The sequence below is a fragment of the Apaloderma vittatum genome, unplaced genomic scaffold (assembly GCF_000703405.1).
Source record: "Apaloderma vittatum isolate BGI_N311 unplaced genomic scaffold, ASM70340v1 scaffold25308, whole genome shotgun sequence".
NCBI lineage: Eukaryota > Metazoa > Chordata > Aves > Trogoniformes > Trogonidae > Apaloderma > Apaloderma vittatum.
In genome coordinates, this window is record NW_009731615.1 from 1086 (window position 1) to 22009 (window position 20924).

At 50.2% G+C, this 20924-nt stretch overlaps 1 protein-coding gene across 1 annotated transcript; it reads left to right on the plus strand.

Annotated features, from left to right (window-relative positions):
• Window positions 1–283: 283 nt before the first annotated feature.
• On the plus strand, window positions 284–20916 carry ADAMTSL2 (ADAMTS-like 2; the record flags this gene model as incomplete). Its single annotated transcript, XM_009875264.1, has 15 exons — window positions 284–394; window positions 1284–1426; window positions 2075–2150; window positions 2552–2654; window positions 4230–4375; window positions 4483–4606; window positions 5553–5633; window positions 6550–6725; window positions 7678–8020; window positions 8176–8192; window positions 8691–9088; window positions 14411–14514; window positions 16408–16534; window positions 18253–18466; window positions 20779–20916. Coding segments are annotated over exons 1-15 (2301 nt in total), but the record flags the coding sequence as incomplete, so codon positions are not given.
• Window positions 20917–20924: the final 8 nt, after the last annotated feature.

The window sequence follows — 20924 nt, forward strand, 5'->3', positions numbered from 1 at the left end:
GTGCTATCAGGTGCAGCCACTGGGAACCAGTGCAAAGTTGTGGTTTGGAAGGCAAAAAACGAGATGAGATGTGAACCTGTATCGTGTTTTAATGCTTCCACTAATTAATTAAACTTCCGGATGAAGCCTCTGCAGTCACTGATGGCTGGTGTCACGTAGCTGACCAGGAAAGCTGAAGAAGACGCGTGCTGTGCAACCCAGGTTGCAGAGTAGCCCCTGCTCTCAATGAGCAATGGGGCCGGATGGGAGTTTTGCTTAGTGTAGTGCTTCATTGCTTTTTAGGATGAAGGTGTCTAAGTGGAGGTGGAACAGTGTCTTCATCAGTGCACGATCCCAGCTGAAAGGCACCCTGGCCCTTCTTCTTGTGGGCAACGTGGCCTTTGTGATTGCTCAGGTAAGCGAGTCACCTTGCTGAGGTGTTCTCTGGGCTTTAAAATCGTCTGGGATCTGAGATGGATGACCTCTGGGACTTGCAGGACTGGCCTGTGCATGCGTCAGGTCTCCAGCAAACGTGAGGGTGAATAACTTGGCTTAGCTCTTTGGTCTGGACTTAACCGAAGCCGTACCTTCTATGGCCAAGAGCTTGCAGAGATCGCTTCCAGGGCTCTGAAAGTCCGTGCCCTGCTCCTGGGGGAGCACTGCTTTCTTGTGTCCCTTGTGAAGGTACACCCATGCCTTACTGGATGCGGGCACGTGGTGCTGACACTGCTGGTGGAGCAGCTCGTCTGCCCTCTGATGCATGGTCATGCTGCTGCCGGCAGTGGTTGAGGGGTAGGAGGCGGGTGCTAAGGACCCTCCTGAACTGACAAACCTATATTTGCAAAGGAAGCACGTGGGCTCCTCCAGCCTGCTGGCATCCACTGGCATGTTCTCCTGCCATAGAGTGATTTTGCAAGTGTTCGCTTAGGCTTTCAGTGAAGGCTTTGGCTGCAACCACCTCTTCACCTCCCTGAATTCACTGTGGAGCAAGAGTCAGAGAGCACCAAAAGGCTTGGAGGGTTTAGGGTGGCTTGGGAGCTTGGTTTTGCCCACTGAGCAAAACAATGAACGTTTCCTTTCCTGAGGAATCCCAAATATTGCCATTTCATTCCAATTTATAATGCAAACACAATTGGAAAAATGCAGGGTTTCTTGCAAGATGGGAAGTCTCAGACTTGACCTTGAATGGAGAAGGAAATGCCTCCTTTGCTCAGGGCAGGCTGGGTGGGCGATGCCCTCGATCCACCCATGCGGGCTCTGTGGATGCTGAGCTGCTGCTTCCCCCGCCCCGATGCTTCAAGCAGGACCTGATGCAGACTTCCAACAGCCTGGAGGAAGGGGCAGATGTCACCGCGTACTGGTGGGGCGAGTGGACCAAGTGGACAGCGTGCACCAGGACCTGTGGAGGAGGCGTCAAGTCCCAGGAGCGGCACTGCCTGCGGCAGAGGTACGGCCCCCGCCAGCCAGGGTGCGGGGAACTCCAGCTTGCTGGAGGTAGGCTTAGTCCAGAAGACCGTCGCTCGGTAGATAAGCAGCGCTGGTGAAAAGGGGTTGTCTGGCAAACCCTGCTTGTGCAGAAGGTAAGTGTGCCCCAGACGTGCTGCCATGAGGATGCTGTGCCCTGGGCATCCCTGCCAGGAGGACCAGCCAAGCGATTCCTGTGTCAGCCCTGAAGTTTTTCCTGCAGGGATCAGTGCAGAGGAGCAGCAGACACAGCATAAGGCTGTTCTCAAGGCATCTGGGCGCAGCAACAAGGGACACCGTGGTGCAGGGTTGGTTGGGGACCTGCTGGTCCCAGTTGCCCTGTGCATGGCTCTGGCCTCTCCGGGATGTGTGGTTGCCAGGAGGCACTTTGCAATCCTTGTCCCCAGATCCTGGTCCCTATGCTACCTCCTACGATGCTGTGATAAGACTAGTTGATGCTGCAGGTAACAGAGCCAGATAGACCTTTGCTATGAGCTCCAGTGAGACTGTGATAGATCTCTGCGGCTCTGCTACATGTGGACCAATTTTAGAGAAGCAGGGGACAAATATGTTTTACGAAAGGGAAAGGAAGAATTTCTGACCACTGTCTAACCATCATTTCTTTATTCAGAAGAAAGTCAGTGAGTGGGCTGGCTAATAAAACTTGCACTGGAACATCCAAAAGATACCAGCTCTGCAAAGTACAAGTAAGAATATCCTTTTTCTCACTGGGAATGCTCAATAAAGAATGTAGAAAGTCCTACTTGCTTTGTGCAATGGGATTTCTGGGCACCTCTGAGAAGGGACAGCATTTGTCCTGTAGCTGTCATCCCACTGCCTCTCCAAGGAAGTGAAATTCCCTTCTGTGGTGCCCATTGTGTTGGGACTTTGGGATTTTTGCCTCTTCTGGGGGCCATAAATCCCAGTGGGTGGTTCTTGTGCCATCTCCCAGGGGGGATTGCCATGGCTGTCCCTGCAGTGGGAGGAGGAGGAAGATGTGGCTCTGGATGGGGCAAGCGATGGAAACGCTCCTTGCAGCCAGTTGAGAGGTGCCAGAAACGTTTTCCGCATTTTGTTTTCATCAGGATATTAATGTATCCCATTCTAGGAGTGCCCTGCAAACGGAAGGAGCTTTCGAGAGGAACAGTGTTCATCATTTAACTCCCATGTGTATAATGGCAGAACGTATCAATGGAAACCTTTATATCCTGGTAACAAGATGTTCTTTGTGTGTTTCATAATGCTTAGCCAAAATATTTTGATAGTTATGATGCTATAGCCTGCAGGAAGGCTCCTCCTCTGCTGTTTTAAAGTGATTTTTCAGAGACACAATCAGCTGTCTCCCAAGTTCAAAGGCGCGTCTTGCAGCTGCAGGGTTGCTTAAAAATAAAATAACAACATGAATTTATGGCTGTAGCCTGTGTTGGTCACAGCTCCTGAGGAGCAGAGAGCTGAAAGCCTGGAGGAGGATGCGAGAGCATGGGGTGATGGACTGCACTGGCCAGGACAGTCTGGCTCACCCAAACAAATGTCCTTTGAGCTGGGGCCGTTACTGGCTGCGTTGCACTTTGGTGACATTTGCTCCCTCCCACGCCCTCCATGTGCTCAAATGTCACCAAGATGCAGTCAGTGAGTTTGGTCATCTGGGGTGAGCAATGCAGAACTGCAGGAATAACGTAGGAGTCAGAGACTGAGATTTTGACCTAACTCCCATCAAAAGCAAGCATTAAACAAAAATCCACTTTTTTAGAGCTATTGGGAACCCAGGGTCCTTCTCCTGAGGAGGAGGCTCCTGAGCCATTTGGGTGCCTAAAACGTAGAGACAGGATCTAATGCATCTTTCTTATTTTTAGGGGTATCTATACATACCTAAGAACAATTTTATGCTTCATGAAATGACATGTTGCCCTCTTTTATACAAAACAAGCCCCTGTCTCATCAGCATTCTAGAGCTTGGCCCACAGCAGGCTGGTTAGCTCTAGCTACTTGGCTATTTTTGTCCCTTTCCCATGGCAAGGTGGCAATTTCTTTAAACATATTTGCTCTTCAAGATGATTACCAGAACCATTACAGTGAATTGTTTTGTTTTTTAGCAGGCGTTCACGTGGCTCCTGGGGGATTTGCAGAATAATGTTTTGATGCTGCCTTGCTTGGGCGCGCAGGCCAATGGGTATCTGACTGCTGCTAGCTGGTGGAGTTCAACACTAGTGTTGGGTTTCTGATGCAAACGTGAATTTGTCATTTGTTTCCTGTGGATATTCTAAAATGTGGGAGTACTGCGCCAGTGGACGCAGCCAGGCAGCTGCCTGCGGAAAGCGAAGGGTGAATTCAGTCCAACTTGGGTGGTTTATGGAAAAGTTCATATGTTTTCACCTGCTGTGGTTCTAATTATAAACTTACTTGTATATGTGTTTAGAAAAACAGATGTATATTAATTTAATTCATGTATTAAATGCTGATAGATGAATGCATATATGTTTTTGTGCAGTGCATCCATGCATCACTTCTGCAAGTCCTTGCACAGAATAGGGGCTGTTACTGCTTTGGCAGCAGAAAGGTCTGTCCGGCTGTGCAAAGGTTTGCAGCAGTGGGCTGTCCTGCTCTCAGAAGCACGATCTCCTGTCCAGCCTGGAACACCAGAGATGGTCGCTTCTGAACTGCTGGCCGCTGTGCAAATGTGCTGTTGCTGCTGCTGTTTAGCTTGGCAGAGATTCATTGACATTGGTAGGATGAAAGTTATTGTGTTTCTGCTGTTTTGAATGTGTCTTTATATCCTTTCCCCTCAGATGACTATGTTCACATTTCTAGCAAGCCCTGTGACCTCCATTGCACCACTGTGGATGGTCAGAGACAGTTAATGGTTCAGGCTCGGGATGGAACATCCTGCAAATACACTGATTTCCGAGGGGTTTGCGTGTCTGGAAAATGTGAGGTTGTTAAACATTATAGCAAAAATATTGTTAGTAGCATTCAGAAAATTGCAACGGGTGCGACGTTTGCCTGACCCTCAAGGCTCTTTTTTTTTGGTGCATCTTTTAGCCGATTGGATGCGATGGCATTCTCTTTTCCACCCACACCTTGGATAAATGTGGAGTTTGCCAAGGAGATGGGAGCAGCTGCACTCACGTGACGGGCAGTTACCGGAAAGGAAACTCGCATCTTGGTAAGGCTCTTCTTTGTATCGGAGGGCTGGTTTTTAACTGCTTTTTTTTTTTTTTTTTAGCTCTTGCCAACTGCCCTGCTTTAGTTTTTCCCATGTGTTCTGTGTGTGTTAGTGCTACTTGTAAAATCGGGAAGGGGAAGCTCTTTCACGAAAACCAGTAACTTTGCATGGTGCTTGTCAGAAGCCCGAGGTCTCTGCTGAATGGTGCAAAAGGGTTATGCAAGAGGCTGGTGCCTATTTTAGTCTTCTTTCTCATGACCCAGTAAGACTAGAAATAAATGATTTGTAATAACAGGAAGCGAGGATATTTTGAAAGACCAGGATTTCCAAAATTAGTGTGATGTAAAGCAGCAGAACCTGCTTGTGTTAAATAGAGCAATCTAGCTCAGGAATAATGATTAATGCTCTCTGAGGATCGGTTGAAGGTGGAGCGGGCTGCAGGAGCTTTAGTGGCCGTAGGAGGACTTGCTCCATCACCTACCTAGTGCTGAAAAAAAGGGAGAAACTATCAAAGGAGGAGAGACAAACTGTCATCCCTTGCTGGGGTTTTGGGAAGCCTGGCTGACACAGGGTTCAATACTGAACCCCAGTATGACTCCTCTAGCTAACAAAGCAGCCTTCAGATATCTTTTCTGACACCAGCTGAGATAAACATGATATTTGTGCATGTAAGGATTGCATCCTATTCCCCTCTTGGAGGTGTTTTTCCACTATCAACCAGGGTGCATAGTTCACACATTTTTCTGTTATCAATAAGCTCCTGTTTGCAGCCTAACAGTTATCAACATGTTTTCGGGTGTTTTGTTTTTTTTTTTAATCCATAACTCCTTAAAAATAATTTTAGATCAAGGCCAGTTTGCTTGATATATTGCAGTATTGGCTACAGAGCGTTTCATTCAGATTATTTTTTACAAAGTTCCTTTCATTAATCTGTAGTTTCCCATAGGCTATTCTCTGGTAACGCACATGCCTGCTGGAGCAAGGGATATCCAGATAGTGGAGCGGAAAAAATCTGCAGATGTTCTGGGTGTGTATAACCTCTTGGTACTTCCCTAGGATGCATGCCTACACGAGCTAATGCTTTTTCCAATGCAAAGCTGAATGTAGTTTTACTGCAGACAGGAGCTAAATCCACAGTCAGTGTAAATCACAACCGCGTTGTCTAAGCCAGCGCATTTCTCCTCTCTGCAGCCTGACCAGCTGGGCTGTGTGTGTCAACACTTTGATTGTCTTTGTGCAGAAATCGTTGGTCAATATTATTGCTCCTTCAGCGTGGTGTGACACGCACACTGCCGCCGGATCACAGAGAGCCGAGTGACTTCACTGCTCTTGTGGTCCTCTTCATCCTCTCCCACTCGGGGAATGTGCAATGGCCACATGAGGAGGTGACCTGTGCGTTGTCTCACTGAGGTGATGGTGGCCACACCATCCATCTCACGATGGAGATGGCAGAGCTGTTCAAGAGGAGTGTGGAAAAATCTGGACTTGCTCAAGACAAGCACATTTGCTGCCATGAGGCTGCCTCAGGATCTCGTGGTTGTGCACGGGAAGGCTTGAATGAAAAAGGCTTGGTTTAGTGCGGTTCCTGGGCTGGCTCTGCAAGACCTGTCTTGAGCCACTGCTGAGTCTGAAGACATCAGCTCAGTGCTCCTGAGGAGGCAGCTCCAACTCTTGGCCATCCAACAGCCTGCTTGTGGTCTGCAGAGCTGTGATTATTAAATAGTAGGGAGACAGGAGCCATGGACTAGTACAAGCCACATACCCAAGAGCTTGCAATGTAGAGGCATGCATGGCCCAGAACCTTGGGCACATAAATATTGGAAATAGGTGAGAAATGCTTTGTAACGTAGGAGGAGTGGTTATTTTGTGACTCTAACAGCAGTATTGCATATGTCTGCTCTTCCACGGGATGGCGCTGATTTTTCTCTCTCTCTCGTTTGAAGCTGTGGCTGATGAGGCCGGGTACTATTTCTTCAACGGCAACTACAAAGTTGACAGCCCAAAGAACTTCAACATTGCAGGCACGGTGTTCAAGTACCGCAGACCCATGGACGTTTATGAGACCGGCATAGAGTATATCGTTGCCCAAGGACCGACAAACCAAGGGTTGAATATAATGGTGAGCTGTGACTTTTCGAGTTTGCGAGGGTATGAGTGATGGGAAGGGGGAAAATCTTTGTTGGATTGAGGAAGGGGTGGGTGAGGGAGCAGAGTCCTGCCGTGGTTTCACAGCTTTCCCGCACAGCTCGAGGAGCGGAGTGGGAGAACTGACTGAACCCAGTTCCTTCCACAAACCTATTTTATTTGCGTCAGCGCTCTCGGATGCAGGCAGAGCTGTGAATAATGAACGTGGGCTTGGTAACCCCTCTCTTGGCAGGGAGGAGATGCCTCAGGCACTGCGAGGGGATTTCTTTTCTACTCCTTGGCATTTTTATCTAAGTTACCTGGCAGGAAAAGTAAAAATGGGAAATTGGGCCAAATAGCTTAGACAAATGCAAACCCCCACTCTTTCTTAAAAGTAAACCATCTAAACCCAGGCATATGAAGAAAAGTAATTTATTTTTCTTCTGGGCAACCAGCCAGAGCCCAGCTCCTGCCATCTTCCGTGTAGCCCCAGGCTCCTCTGGAAGGGGAAAGGATGGTTGCTTGGGAGCTTATAAAGCATTAGACCAGTAAGAGGTTGTAGTGCACCAGATTCCTCATCCCCAGTGGGAATGTCGTAGCTGAAAGGGTGTATGCATGCTCCTCATAAAGCCACAAAAACCAGGTTTGCCAATGATGGCCAATAACTTCTGAAGTGTCTTTCCCAAGTCTCTGGTCACTCAGCAGCACGGGAGGAAGGGTGACCTGTGGCTCTCAGTCCCTGAGCTGGGGCTAGTGCCCAGGGCGGTGCTGCCAAATAACCCTCAGAAAATTGTGCTGGACTCCGGCTGTAAGAAGTTGGCAATAAGATGGAAAGCAGATTGGAAATGACAAAGTAGATGCTCACCAACACACAAGTCCAAGCTGAATCACAAGCTTTGCGTGCTGCATATTCACTGCATCCGCTAATAATCTGATTTGTTTGCTAGGTCTGGAATCAAAATGGCAAAAATCCATCCATCACCTTTGAATACACCCTCCTGAGGAAGCCACACTCAAAAAATCTGCAGCCCATCTACTACACCTTCTCTGAGTCAGAAAGTGAAGAAAGCAGGGAATTCGATGGAGAGGTGCCATTGGGTTTTATCCAGCACAATGCAACCTATTTTGGGAAAGTCTCCAGGGAAGGGATAGACTTGGAGAACCAGGTGTTTGGAAGGCAGGACACGGAGGAAGATTTAAACTTGAGCAAAGGTCAGGAAACCAATGAGGTCTATGAAAGAGCAGAAACAATTGACTGTGAGCCAAAACTGAAGGGCAAACAACCCCAAGGTAAGGAGGAGACTTGGGCCTTACTGTTCTGCTTCTCAGAGCTCTTGTTGAGAAACGCTCTGTTTCTACCTCTGGTGATTCTGCTGGTTTGTTTTTTGGAAACCTCGGAAAGTTCTTTAAAACATCTCTGCTCATAAATCCTCTTTGCCCTTCAGGTTCTGGTTTCTGGTGGGTGAGGGGTGGCCATGGGTAAAGGTGTCCCCGCTGATGCCCTGCCATGCTTTGCCTAATGCCGAGGAGATGAGGGAGCCCTGGGTGCGCAGAGGTCCCTGTCACAACATCTTCCACCACCTCCCCACAGGCTCCAGCAACCTCCTTCCCATTCCAGTCCCTTGAGCACCCCACCACCAAACTGCCTTGAGTGCTTTCCCAGCATGGCTGCATGGGCTCTGGGGCCAGGAGGGTTTCTTCCTTTCTGACCTCTGCTTGGGGCAGTGCTGGCAGGTGCTGAGCTCTCCTCTGGCCATGCAATAGCAGGATGAGACCCACAGAGCTGCACATCTTAACCAAAGGGGTACAGACCCTTAAGATTTCCCCCCCCCAAGACCCCAACTCCTGCCTCTAGCCTCCCGGGTGGCTGCTCAGGCTCCAGCGTGCTCCCACTGCTCCGGGTTGCTTTCACCTCCCGGCCTGAATGCATTCTGTGGTTGTCACTGTTTTTTTCCCCCCTGTTGGCTCCAATCTAGATTCAAACGTAACCAGGTCTACTTACCAGACAGACCATGACGACAGAGACTTCGACCCCAGGTTCAGCTCCAGGGAATTCCTTTTGGAGAACGCCATCACGGACAAACTGCTGGACAAGACCTCGGACTCCAAGGAGCTGGTGCTCAACATGACCATGAACAGCATCTTTGCCCAGGGAGACCCAATCAATTCTGTGGGGTCACATATTGACAGCCTCTATGTTGACTACGAGGACACTGATGGCGTTGTGACTTACACCATCAATAGCACTTACATGGAGCTGAGCAACGGCAAAGCCGTCAACGCGTCTGCAGAGACACCGTTTTCAAACGCCACTGTCACCATGACCAGCCCTCAAGGGAACAGAACCCACAAAGCAAGGTAGGAGACATGTCTTTAATTATAGAAAATCCTATTTATTGCTATTCTTGACTCGTAATAGCTCTGCCCTCAGTGCAGACCCCATTGCATGCTTTCCCTCTGCTTTGGAAGCCAGAAGGTAAGTAGGGGGTAGGATGATGTATTTGATATATGTAAATGATGGTAGGATGATGCATGCGAAAGCTTTTCTGTTGGGGCTTAATTTGGAAGGAGGGGCCAGAGGTTTGGGAGCAGAAAGTCGAGAGCATTTAAGCAAGAGGAGAACTCATTACCCTCCTTGGTGGGGTTGCTGGCAAGGGCATGCTGATGGCTCTCAGCTTGTGCATTGCTCCTTGCCTGCCACAGCTTGTTATCAGTGTGGCTATAAAGAAGCCTCTTCCTTTTGCCTTCTGTTGACATCCTGCTCTGATTCCCCGGGCCCCTTCCCCTGAGTTCTGATGCAGCAGAAGTTGGTCCTGGCCCCTTTTTACCCACCCTGTTGACGGCCAGCCATGAGCTTCCTCAATTGTGTCGGCAGGAACGTGCTTCCAGCACCTCCCAGGCATGGTCCTGCCTGCTCAACCGCTGCAGGTGAGGCAGGGCCGGGCGGCAGGAGCTCCTCCAGATCCTGGCTCTGATGCCTTGACGACCGCAGGAGCAGCGCAATTTGTTGCTGCTTTGACAAGAGTACCAAAAGCTCTCCCGTGGCAGCTCGCTGATTGGTATTAGGACTGTCCCTTCAGGATTCTTTTCAATGACTCGTTTGGAGTGGTAGTGTTAGAAAATGCAATGGGAAGGTAAAAGAAAAAAAAGAAAAGAAAAAGCTTAATCTATCTTTAGCAGCAGAGTTTGTCTGGATAGGGATGGGCTGAGTGGAAGGGAGTCTCAGGGTAGTGCTTCTCCACAGGTCTGTGTCTGAGGCTTTTTGAGGTGCCCTGGGGCTGTCTGGGGAGCAGCCTTTGTTCCCAGCCTGTGGGAGCTCGTTCCCAGTGTGGGCACGTGGGGACTGATGGGACCGTTGCTGCAGTTCACCCTCCTTCGTGTGCAGCCACACACCGGAGCACTCCCTGGGGAGCTCGAGCAGAAGTTGGGGCTTTGGGCATCCCTCAGGTCCTGGACCCACAGCTGTGGCTTGGGGTCCTGCTGTGCACCCCCATGGCTTGTCTGGGTCCGGCAGCACCCAAGGGTCCCCTGTGGGTCTTCTCCTGGTTTTGCTGCTTTGACTCTTCTGTCTTCATCACCAGCAAAACATGGGGTTTGATGCTGGGCCTCAGAAGATGTAAAGCACTGAGCAGATGGGCTCTGGTTATAGTTATCTGTATTTACCCAGAACTTATTCTAGCTTATGCTAAAGAAACTCATGCTAAAGAAAATGTCCATGCAGCCAAATGTATCAACAAACCTCTTAATGATAAGAACATTAAAACGTTGCCAAGGGCTTGAGTCTATCATCTCTTCTTGTGGCTTGGCTGGGAAAATTTGCCTTCAGCTGCCAAAGCAAGCATTTCACTAGCCCTGACAGGCGAGGGCAGGGCTGTCTGCTCCCCAGCCGTACCGTAGGGGTAAGGAAGGGTGCCCTGCCCCAGGGCCTCTCCTGGCCCCAGCACGCTCCAGGGGTGGCCTCAGCTGGCACCCATACCCCAAACCTCTCTCCCAGTAGCTGTTAAATGGGGCTAGTGCTTTCCTACCTCCTGGGAATACAGAGACCTTTACTTGCTTTAAGCTTCCGAGCAGCTTGGCTCTTACAGGCCGGTTGCAGAAGACTGCCAGTGGCTCCAGAGCAGTTTTTTGTGGTGCTAAAATGTTCCTTGCACTATCCCAGGCTGCCTGTCTACTGAAGACACATGGCAGGGGCTTAAACCCCTTCAGGAAGGACAGCCAGCATTGACATTTTTTCCCCCCCATTCTTCCTTTGCTTTTGCTCTATAGTGTTCCTTCTGCTTCCATCCACCTCCAACTCTCTCTAGAATAAAATATGGACTTTTCAGATCTAAATGTTAATACTGAAAAAACTCTTTTGCTAGCCCAAAGGCTGTATCCAGGCCCAAGCGGGGCTTTAGCCTGGGCTGAGGGATGCTCAGCTCCTTGCTGGCTCCATCCCTCGCTGTGGGGCTGTGTCGGGGGTTGAAGGGCCAGCGGAGGCAGATGTGGGGCAGCTGGGGTAAAGAGGAAAAGGCAAACAAATGACCTGCACTTCCCTTCAAGAGGCTTCACCTGCTGCATGGAGGCATTGCTCTCCTGCCTGGCGGTTCAGAAAGTCCCATAATGTCATCAACAATCAGAGCATCTGCACATATGGACGCTTGAGGAGGAGGGAGGAATGTTTGCAGGGGTCTGGCTGTTCTGTCACCGCCCAGAGATGGGAGATCCTCGTGTCCATGGGACAGAAGGGACTGTGTCAGAACAGCCTGTTTGTGTCCGAGCCTTTATTGCTTCCCTCAACTTTTACTTATGTCGAGCCCACTTGCAGTCGTAACACTAATCACTAAGCTGTATCTCCTGGGTGGGAATGGTGAGGATCCCCAGCTCTGCTCACTGGGGCCGGGGTTAAAGCTCTGCTGACCCCCAGCCCAGTAAGATGAAGCCCACACTGACAGTGAGGTGCAGTTTTGGGTTTGGGGTGTCGTGAGCAGGGTGCTGGAGCAGGAGGTGTGTGGAGAATGTTGGGGGTTGGACTTGTTCCTGCGGGAGGAAGGGAAGTGGAGGGGCCAACCAGAACCTGCACGGAAGGAAACGGTGATAGGGCACAAGGGAAAGCCTCTTGCCCTGGGCTTCGGGCAGCGTTGGGGTCCCCATCCTTGGGGATGGGTGAGACTGGACTGTGCAGGGCCCTGTGGGACCCAGGCTCTTCTTGGGGTCAGCCTAGTCCTGGGCAGAAGCTTGGACTTGAAACCTTTTCAGGCTTGAAATTGGAATGAAAATTCCCTGCTAATGAATGAGCACGGGAAGATCATCCCTTTGCAGACTGTAACCAGCCAGTCTGTACAAGCGGGACAGTGTTGGTTAGAGGTGGGGAGTTTTATTTCTTCCTAAATGCTGTAGCTCTTAGTCTGGGTTGAGTTTTCCAGTTGTAGGAGCACCTTACACCAACGTGGTATGTTGCATTGCTAGGCTAGGAGGATGGCTTCCGTGCTGTGATAGGAATGCTGGGCTGCTTTTCCTTTCCTGGAGCAGTTAAAACCTTTCCATAGTGTGCCAGGGCAAATCCAGCACCTTCTACCCCTGCCCACGCCATGGTGCGCAGCCAGGGCTAATCCTGCAACAGTTTCCCCATTTGCTTAAAAATCAAATCTAAAATAAAACAGGGGAGCTGTTGATGTTGATCTGTGGTGTTTGCGTGCTCTTGCTAGGATTATTCTTCTACTGCAGGGGCTGTTTTGGGAGGATGAGCAGCCCAGACCTCAGCTAGGGGTGAGGGACTGGGGCAAAGTTCTGGTGCTGTTGCTTGCTCGAAAAGCAGAAGCAAAGTGCAGACACGGGAAACACTTGATTTCTAATAAAGAGGAAAAATAAAAGAAGTGAGAAGCCCGCTAGCTTTGTGGGACAATGTGTTGCTGTTTGCATTTAGAGGAAAACAAAACGACAGTTTTGTCGTTGCTTGAAATGGTGAGAGAGCTGAATGCTGCCCTATGACCAAGCGTCTGATTTATCTGGAAAGAACTTGTCCCCACAACCTCGTTACGCATTGAAGAAGCTCTTTATTTAGGACTACATATATTAAAGGGACACTGTTGAAAGATTATACCATATCTGAGGACAGAAAAAGCTAATTTTGAAGATTATTTTCCCCTTCCAAGGGAGAGGAGTCCCAGTCACAGGACAACTTGGTGTATACTTGGTGCTACAAAGAGCAGGGTGTAGAGCAGAGGATCTTGGTAACACCCTGTTTTCCAGGCAAATTGAAGTACCAAAAGCAGACGTTGCTTATGTTTTAATGGATTTTACTGAAAGCTGTCATCTTGTGAGCCCTCTCCTGGCTGGGTGGCAGGAGGCAGCCGGGGCTGAGCCAGGAGCAGGGGCTGTTTTGGCAAGATAAAGCACTATTTATAGTGAGCCGAGGTGGTTGTTTTTCCGCAAAAAATAGTCACATCCATTCTGATTCCATTTCAAACGCAGGAAGTGACCATTTGCCAAACTGACAGAGGCAAAATCAACAGGGGAAAATGAGATTGTTGTTGTTTTTAATCCTTGTGGAGGCTCAGGGCTGGCGGTGGAAGGGGGGTGGGTCTGAAAGGAAATGGCTGGATTCTCAACAGTGTCCTTTTAAAGGCTGATTTGATAGACTGGACCTGAACTTTTTCTTATGAACAACTAAATAAGGCAATTTCAGAGCTTCTGCTGCCTAGAAATCATACAAGCTGCGTATCTTGCCAGGCCAGAGACAACTGGATGTCAGGATTCAACCTTGTACGCTATTTCAGTGTAGCTGTTTCAAGGGTTTGAACAAAGGTATGAGAACAGAATCGAAGCCTTTTGTTGTAAAGGTGCAGTATCCCTGGTGTGTTTTAACCTCACAGCACGTAGGATGCACTGAACTGGGAGAAGCTGTTATTCTTGGTTTGACAAATGCTTTTTCGTGCACCAGGCTGACTCCGTTACTCCTTTCCCGATGGCATTTACGTGCCTGAGCGCAGCGTGGATATGAGAGATGCAAATTACCTACCTAAAATAAAAGACAACAGCACAAAACAAAACAAGAGTGGCAAAAAAAGCAGCGGGTAGGCAAGTGGCATGCCTCGGTGTCGAAAAGCAAAGCGTGCTTTGAGGAGCGAGCTTAGAGCCTCCTGTGCCACGTGTTGGCTTTTGGAAGGAGTGAGCTGCTGAGATTTGAGCAGCTAAGTCGAGCAGCACACCTCGGAGTGCCCGGCCCCGGAGAGGCAGGGGAGGAGATACTGCACCTTTAGTCACTGTATGCAGAGGGCCAGGTGTATTTGAGCAGAAATTGCAAACTTTGTTAAATTCTGAACTGTTTCTACTTGTGGGTATTTTTATCCCATTCTCTCTATTTCTAGACAGTGGAAGCTCTGCCTCTAACCAGGCTGGGGATTCTACTTGGGGCTCAGGACAGGTATGTTGTGAAATAAAAAAACCAAAAAAATAAAAAAAACCAACCAAACAATTAAAACAAACAAACCAACCCCCCAAAAAATCAGAAAAACCAAACCCACCTGCCAAACGAAGCAAATCCCCTCCCAAACCCGAACCCAACCGAACTGCAGTAGCAGATGTGTGTGTCTGATGTGGCCTATCACCGCTCGCCTTGTAAATGCCTTTTTTTTTGTGTGTTTTGTTTTGTTTCTGTGTTTGTTTTTTTTTTTTGTTTGTTTGTTTGCTTATCGCTAGAAACAGATTGAAGTTGTTAAGAAAGGGCCAAGGTGTGAGTGCTGCTGACATGTACAGGTGGAAGCTTTCCTCCCATGAACCGTGCAGCTCTACATGTACCACAGGTAGTTATAAGAAGCAGCCAAATTCTGCACAACCGCTGAAATCACCTGGTGTGTGAGTTCACTTTTATGTCTGTTAGGGATGGGAAGGAGCTGGTGATGTGTAGGGGACCTGGCAGTCTCTGGAGCAGCTTTAGCGTGACCCTGGGTGTAAAGGTGGGGAGAGGAGCGGGGGGCCAAGGGAGAGCAAAGCCCACCGAGCTCACAGGCGTGTCGGGGCCAGATGTTGGTCCCCAGCATGTTCCTGAGCCCACAAAACACCCTCCCTTCAGGGAGCTCTGAACCTCACCTTTGCTTCCGAGCCCAGTGGGGATGTGCTGGGGCTCAGCAGGAGCTTGAGTCTCAGCATATTACTTTTTTTCTTTTTTTTTTTTACCTTCCTCCCCTTTTTTGACGGTTCAGAGGGGTTTGAAAAGCTCAGCTGCTTCCCCTCAGAGTGAAATTTCGAAGATTGTTCAGCTCTGGCAGGAAACAAAATACCATTTGACTTTTTGATTTTGTTTTGTTTCTCCCACTCCTTCTACCCTGGAGCCTGATCTCGGCTGCGAGGGTGTGAATCTGGAACAGCAAAGTAGATGCCAGGGATATCAAAAATTCTTTTTCCATAAATTCCCCCTTTTTGCCTCTCAAAAAAACCCTCCAAGCCACCTGATCTCTCTCCTCCTTTACTCCTTGGTTAGGGAGTCCTGGCCCCTGCGAGCCTGTTGCTTGTGATGAAGCCCGCATGTGGGTCATGCTCTCACTGGCACCGTCCCTGAAATAATCCATATCCTGTGGTGCTTCTGCAATTAGACAGAAGGAGAGAAGGGGGAGAGAGGAGATGGCAATCTAAGGGACATCTCTTAAAAGAGCAAATGCAAGGATTTCATGTTTTAAGCAGTTGTTCTCGTCCAGCAGACACATGCTGGCAGCAGGAGCTTCGTGGACCGTCCGTTTCCCTGGGATCTCGTCAGCCACGTGTCCTGGGACATTTTTGACTTCTCTGATCCCGGCTGAACAAATTTCCCCCTTGGCCGGGCCAAGCTCCTCTGCCCCACTTTGCAGCCAGCAGAGATGCATTTTGCTTAAATTTCTCGCTTCTTAGTGCCTTTTCTTCATGACATATCACAGAGAACCTCTACTGCGTCAAGAGCTGTAGAATTTTTTTTTAATTTATTTTTTTTTAACTTCATGTAAATCATATGTTCCCGAGAGCTGAGATTCTTGTTACCTGTAGCCAGAGCAGCCTCCTGGTCCTCAGCCAGGTCCCAGAATGGACTTCACAACATTTACTCTGGCATGGCAGGCTGCGGCGGGGGGAAGGGATGGGGGGGAGGTCTCAGTCTGACGGCACTGACTGCCTGTGCTTTTGGGGTAGGGTGGGCAGGAGGAGCAGGTGACCCCTTGCAAAGCCCCCAGGAGCCCCTCCTTGGCCCAGGGCAATGAGTACACCTGGGGAGTACCTGGGCACAAATTGGGTGTAATGCAAAATCAAAAAAAAAAGGAGTGGGTGGATGGAGTGGGTTGGGGACCATTTTCTGTTGCCTCCACCTACGAGCCTGGCAGGGGGGAAGCTGATGGCTCCGAGGCAGAGGGAGCTGCCGAGCAGATGTATTGCCCCAAGAGTTTCCCATAAGAATGTGTTAGCTGTATATTGATCTTGGTGGCAAGCCCTGGCGGGGGTGGCCAAACTCAACCGTACTGCCTGTGTTGGCTGCGTGGCCACTGTGGTCCTCCCCTCCCGGCAGTATCCGACTCGTGGGCCAGAAAGCCTGGCTTGCTGCTTTCCATCAGGAGGAAGTTTTGGAAAATGTAGCTTAAAAAAAGAGAAAGGGAAAAAAACCAACCACAAAAACGTTTGGCTGTCAAAATCACCGAGCATCCTCTATTGTGTGTGTGTATTCTCTTTAAAACCAGGAGTGATGTCCACGTATGCTATGTGTGTTCGCTATGATGGGATCGAAGTGGATGATACGTACTGTGATGCCATGACCCGTCCCGAGCCCATCCATGAGTTCTGTGCTGGGAGAGAGTGCCAGCCAAGGTACCACCTCACCAGGGCGCTCCTGGGGGACTCTGCTCTTTCTCTGCTCTGAATGTACTTGGGGGAGGGGGTCAGTGTGAATTTGGCAGGGGGAGCAGCACGGGTGGCCCGTAGCACCTCCATCCCTAGTTGCATCTGCCTGGGATGCAGCAAGACTTTCCTTCTAAGTGCTTCGGCTCAAGGGCTGGGCTTTCAAGCTGTGCCACAGATGTAGCCCTCCAGTCTCTTCAGCATCCTATAAATTGCTGGGGTTTGCTTGTGTCATGATGAGAGCTGGTGCAGAAGGGAACCCGTGCTGGAAGCCCTTTAGAAAGTTTCCGTTCTGATGCGATTCTTTATGTGAAAAGCGTGACTGGAGTCCAGAGCTGGGCTGTACGGCTCGAGGCACCTCTGCTGCTGGTTTGTAACGTGGGGTGTGCTTGTCGGAAGGTTTGCAAGACTGGTGTCTGGCAAGAGGAGGACTGTGATGGTGTCGCTTGTGAACAGTGCAAAGCAAACCTAGAGTAGTACCAGGGACCCTACCCGGTCCTTGGAAAACGCTTGCTTTTGCATTCGGCGATAGTGAAGGAGGATGGGAGAGGAAAGCACGAGCCCTTTGTAGTGTAAGATCTCACTGAACATTTTACGTGAAGGCTGACAGCCAGGGCAGGCTGCAACTGAGGCAAGAAATGTGTGGGGAGGTGAATGGTGCTACTGCTGGGAGCATACTTGCCTCATAGCCACCATGGGGACTTTAATCTCTATTTGCATTACCTTTGTCATTTTTCAGCACGGGCATTAGGGCTCTTTTCACACCTAGATTATCCCACTGGTCTTTTATAATGCTGCCCCTCCTCATAGCTGTGCTGTTCCAGCTCCACAGCTTGCGCTGTGAGAGAGAAGAGCTGCTCTGTGATTTACTGGCGACAGCAGCTCGCCCGAGGGTAAACCCAGGAGCTGCCGGGAACTCAAAGAGGGCAGCTGAGCACGTTCTCCAGCAGTTAGGCAGCTGGGATGCTGCTTGGGCTGGCAATGGTTTTCCAACAGAAAGCACTAAGAGAATTTTGTTTGGTCTGGATGGGAAAGACTGTGGTTTCATCTCCCTTTGGAATTTAGGTGGCATTTCTAAATCGCCCTACAGCTGTTTGCCCTTCCTGGAGCCCCATGCGGGTGTGAGGCCGGTGTGCAGCTGGGGCATGTGGCCAGAGGACGTGGCAATTCTGATCCATCTAGATTTGTACGTTTTTAGCTTGTTGGTTAGTTCAGAAACGCTACAATGCTGCTGTACTGTAAAAATCTTGACTTCTTATGTCTTTTCCCCTTGGTTTACAAGCTGCTTCCCCCTTGTGACATCAGGACTGTAGTGGCAGGGGACAGTAAGGGCCAGGCAGTGTCTCAGAGCAGATCCCAGGTCTTCCAGCCCATTGCGTGATGTTAGCAGAGTGGTTAGAGGTTGGGGTTAGGTGTTGGCGTTAGAGGGTTGGTTTTGATTTAGGTCCTGGCACTCCTTCCCATCAGCAAAATCTGGTTTTAGCATCTGCTGCTGTGGTCATGAGCTCAGGTCTGCTGGATGAAACCACCGTACCTCCCACCCCCTGGGAAAAAATGTGCTGGCAGCCTGACTACAGCTTGTTCCTCTTTTAGCCATCTCATCCCGGCGAGCAGGCAGGGTTTTCTCACGGGATGCTCCAGCCCCGGTCCAGCCACACCTGGCACGATGACCTCTCTTGCCTCCGCAGGTGGGAGACGAGCAGCTGGAGCGAGTGCTCCCGCACCTGTGGGGAGGGCTACCAGTTCCGCATCGTCCGCTGCTGGAAGATGATCTCTCCGGGGTTCGACAGCTCCGTCTACAGCGACCTCTGCGAGTCCGCAGACATCACCCGTCCTGACGAGCGCAAGGTCTGCAAGAACCCAGCCTGTGGGCCCCAGTGGGAGATGTCGGAGTGGTCCGAGGTGAGTCCCCGGGGGCTGCTGGCCCGGCAGCGCTGAGGACCCGCTCACATGTCTGTACTTCTCCTTTTCTTTTCTGATTGAAGCTCATCCGTGGCCAACAGAGACTCTTCCTTTTAAGATTGCAGCCTTTGCACGTGGTCCAACGTGCTCCTGTAACTTTATTTTTAGTCCCCTTAAAATGCTGAATCCCCTCCAGGATGGGGAGGCCACCACTGACCATCACTTGTGGTCTTTGGCACTTCAGGTGCTGGTGTTGCCAGGGCAGGAGCCCACAGCTCAGATCCTCCCACCACTACTTGCTTGGCAGCATTTTCAGCCTGTGAGGTGCCAGGGAGGAGATCCCACCTCACATGTGAATTATGTTCCCCATAAACTTCCCTTCCTCACCTCCAATTTCACTGGAGAATTAACCTTTTCTGCCTTAAGCAGATCTCTAAAAGCAGTTGGGAGATGGTTTGGGGCGGTGCAGCGATGCTTTTGATTTAGCTCATGGGTTTGCTTGGGAAAACATGTGAAAGGGTTTGTGCCCCTGAATTCATTTCCAAGCACAACCAGCGCTCCAGCATGCCACCTGCAAACATAAACCCGTGGAAATGACCAAACTGGTGCAGATTCCTCAGGTGCAGGGAGAGGAACCCACTACAGCTCACAGCAAATGTGTGAAACACCTGAGGGGGTATAACTATGGCCCTCTGCATTGCTAGGAAACAGTCCTGCCTCTCCAGTGTCTTCTGGAAGCGGGTGTGCACAGGGAGAGTGAGATTTCAGGTCTGCATCTGTCTCCCAGCTCGCCCAGGGGGTCACTGCCAGCCCCCCGCGATGGTGAGGGCTGCGTGCGGAGTGTGGTATTTGTGCTCTGCATGCTCATTGACTCTCTAAAGGAGTGAATGTTGTTTCTGCTCCCAAATCAAGCCCAGACCCCTTCTAAGCAAGAGCAGGCTGAGCTCCAGGCTCAGCTGCCTGTGGGTGCAAGGCTGCTCCATGGTTTATGCCCCAAAGGCTCGCACTCCTCCTCCGGGGAAGTTCCCAGAATGCTTCTTGATGTAATTTAAGTAATTTTTAGTGTGAGCAGGACGGTGCCAGGCTCTTTTCAGTGATGTCCAATGACAGAACAAGGGGCAATGGGTACAAACTGGAACATAGGAGGTTCCACAAAAATATTAGAAAAAACTTTTTCCCTGTGAGGGTGACAGAGCCCTGGCCCAGGCTGCCCAGGGAGGTTGTGGAGTCTCCCTCTCTGGAGACATTCAAAACCCGCCTGGACACGTTCCTGTGTGACCTCATGTTGGTGATCCTGCTCTGGCAGGGGGGCTGGACTAGATGATCTTCTGAGGTCCCTTCCAACCCCTAACATTCTGTGATTCTGTGAAATGTCTTCTTTCCTCTGCAAGCCAGGGTACATCGTTTCCCTCAAGCTGATGGAGGGGCTGGTGCCTTCCCTGGTGTTGCAGGATGTTTTGACTTTCGCAGCTGGGTAGACAGGAGCTCCCCTGCGCATGTGCTGGCGCATTATTTTGACCAGCGTAGCGAAGCAGAGTGGCTTATTTTACAGAAATCTGTATTCTGCTCCAGCATGTGTCAGGGACAGATTGCTTGAGACAGTCCTGAAGTAGTTTGTTCTTAGCCAGCAGCAAAGCTAATCTCATTTGGATCCCATCTGAAGCCGGATGCCAAGTTGGCTGGGGAAATAGGCATTAAAAAAAAAAAAAAAAAAAGCGCATTTCAGGGATCTGAGGATTAACATATCAGCGTGGTGCGTCTGAGCACTGTGCTGTTGACACTTTTCCCTGCTTTACGTTATGCACGGAGCAACTGTGTGTATGTGAGACTGTAGTAACTCAAATCCAGTTCTAAATAATGTCACTGGGCTGCGCGGTGCCAAATTTATCCACGGCATAAAAATCTCAGTTGTGCAGTTGGGGGAAAACATTCTCCAAAGAGGTGGAAGGGAGCTGACTGTTCCTGGGAAGGAGGCGAGGAAGATCTCACCCCGTCTCAAAGTGACAGCTCAAACTTCTCAGCTCCGATCAGGAATTTTTGGTGCCTTGGGTTTTCCCCCAGCAGAGAGCTTGCACAGCACCTGGGCAGGATCCAGCCCTCCTGCACCTTACCCTGGCCGCTGAAGCTGTTAAAGGGTTTTGTGGAGGAGGGATGGTTTATCCTACAGATCATTTTACAGTCAGCGTGTTTTTGAATTTTATGTTAAAAATGTAAACAACAAAAAACCAAACGAATCCCCGAAAGCAGCTCTCAGTTCCCATTGCTGTGGGAGCCCTTGCTGACCCGTCCCCTGCCCCGTGCCCTCCCGGCAGTGCTCAGCCCGGTGCGGAGAGCGGAGCGTGGTGACACGGGACATTCGCTGCTCGGAGGACGAGAAGCTTTGCGATGCCAGCGCCCGGCCCCTGGCCGAGAAGAACTGCACGGGACCACCCTGCGACCGGCAGTGGACTGTCTCCGA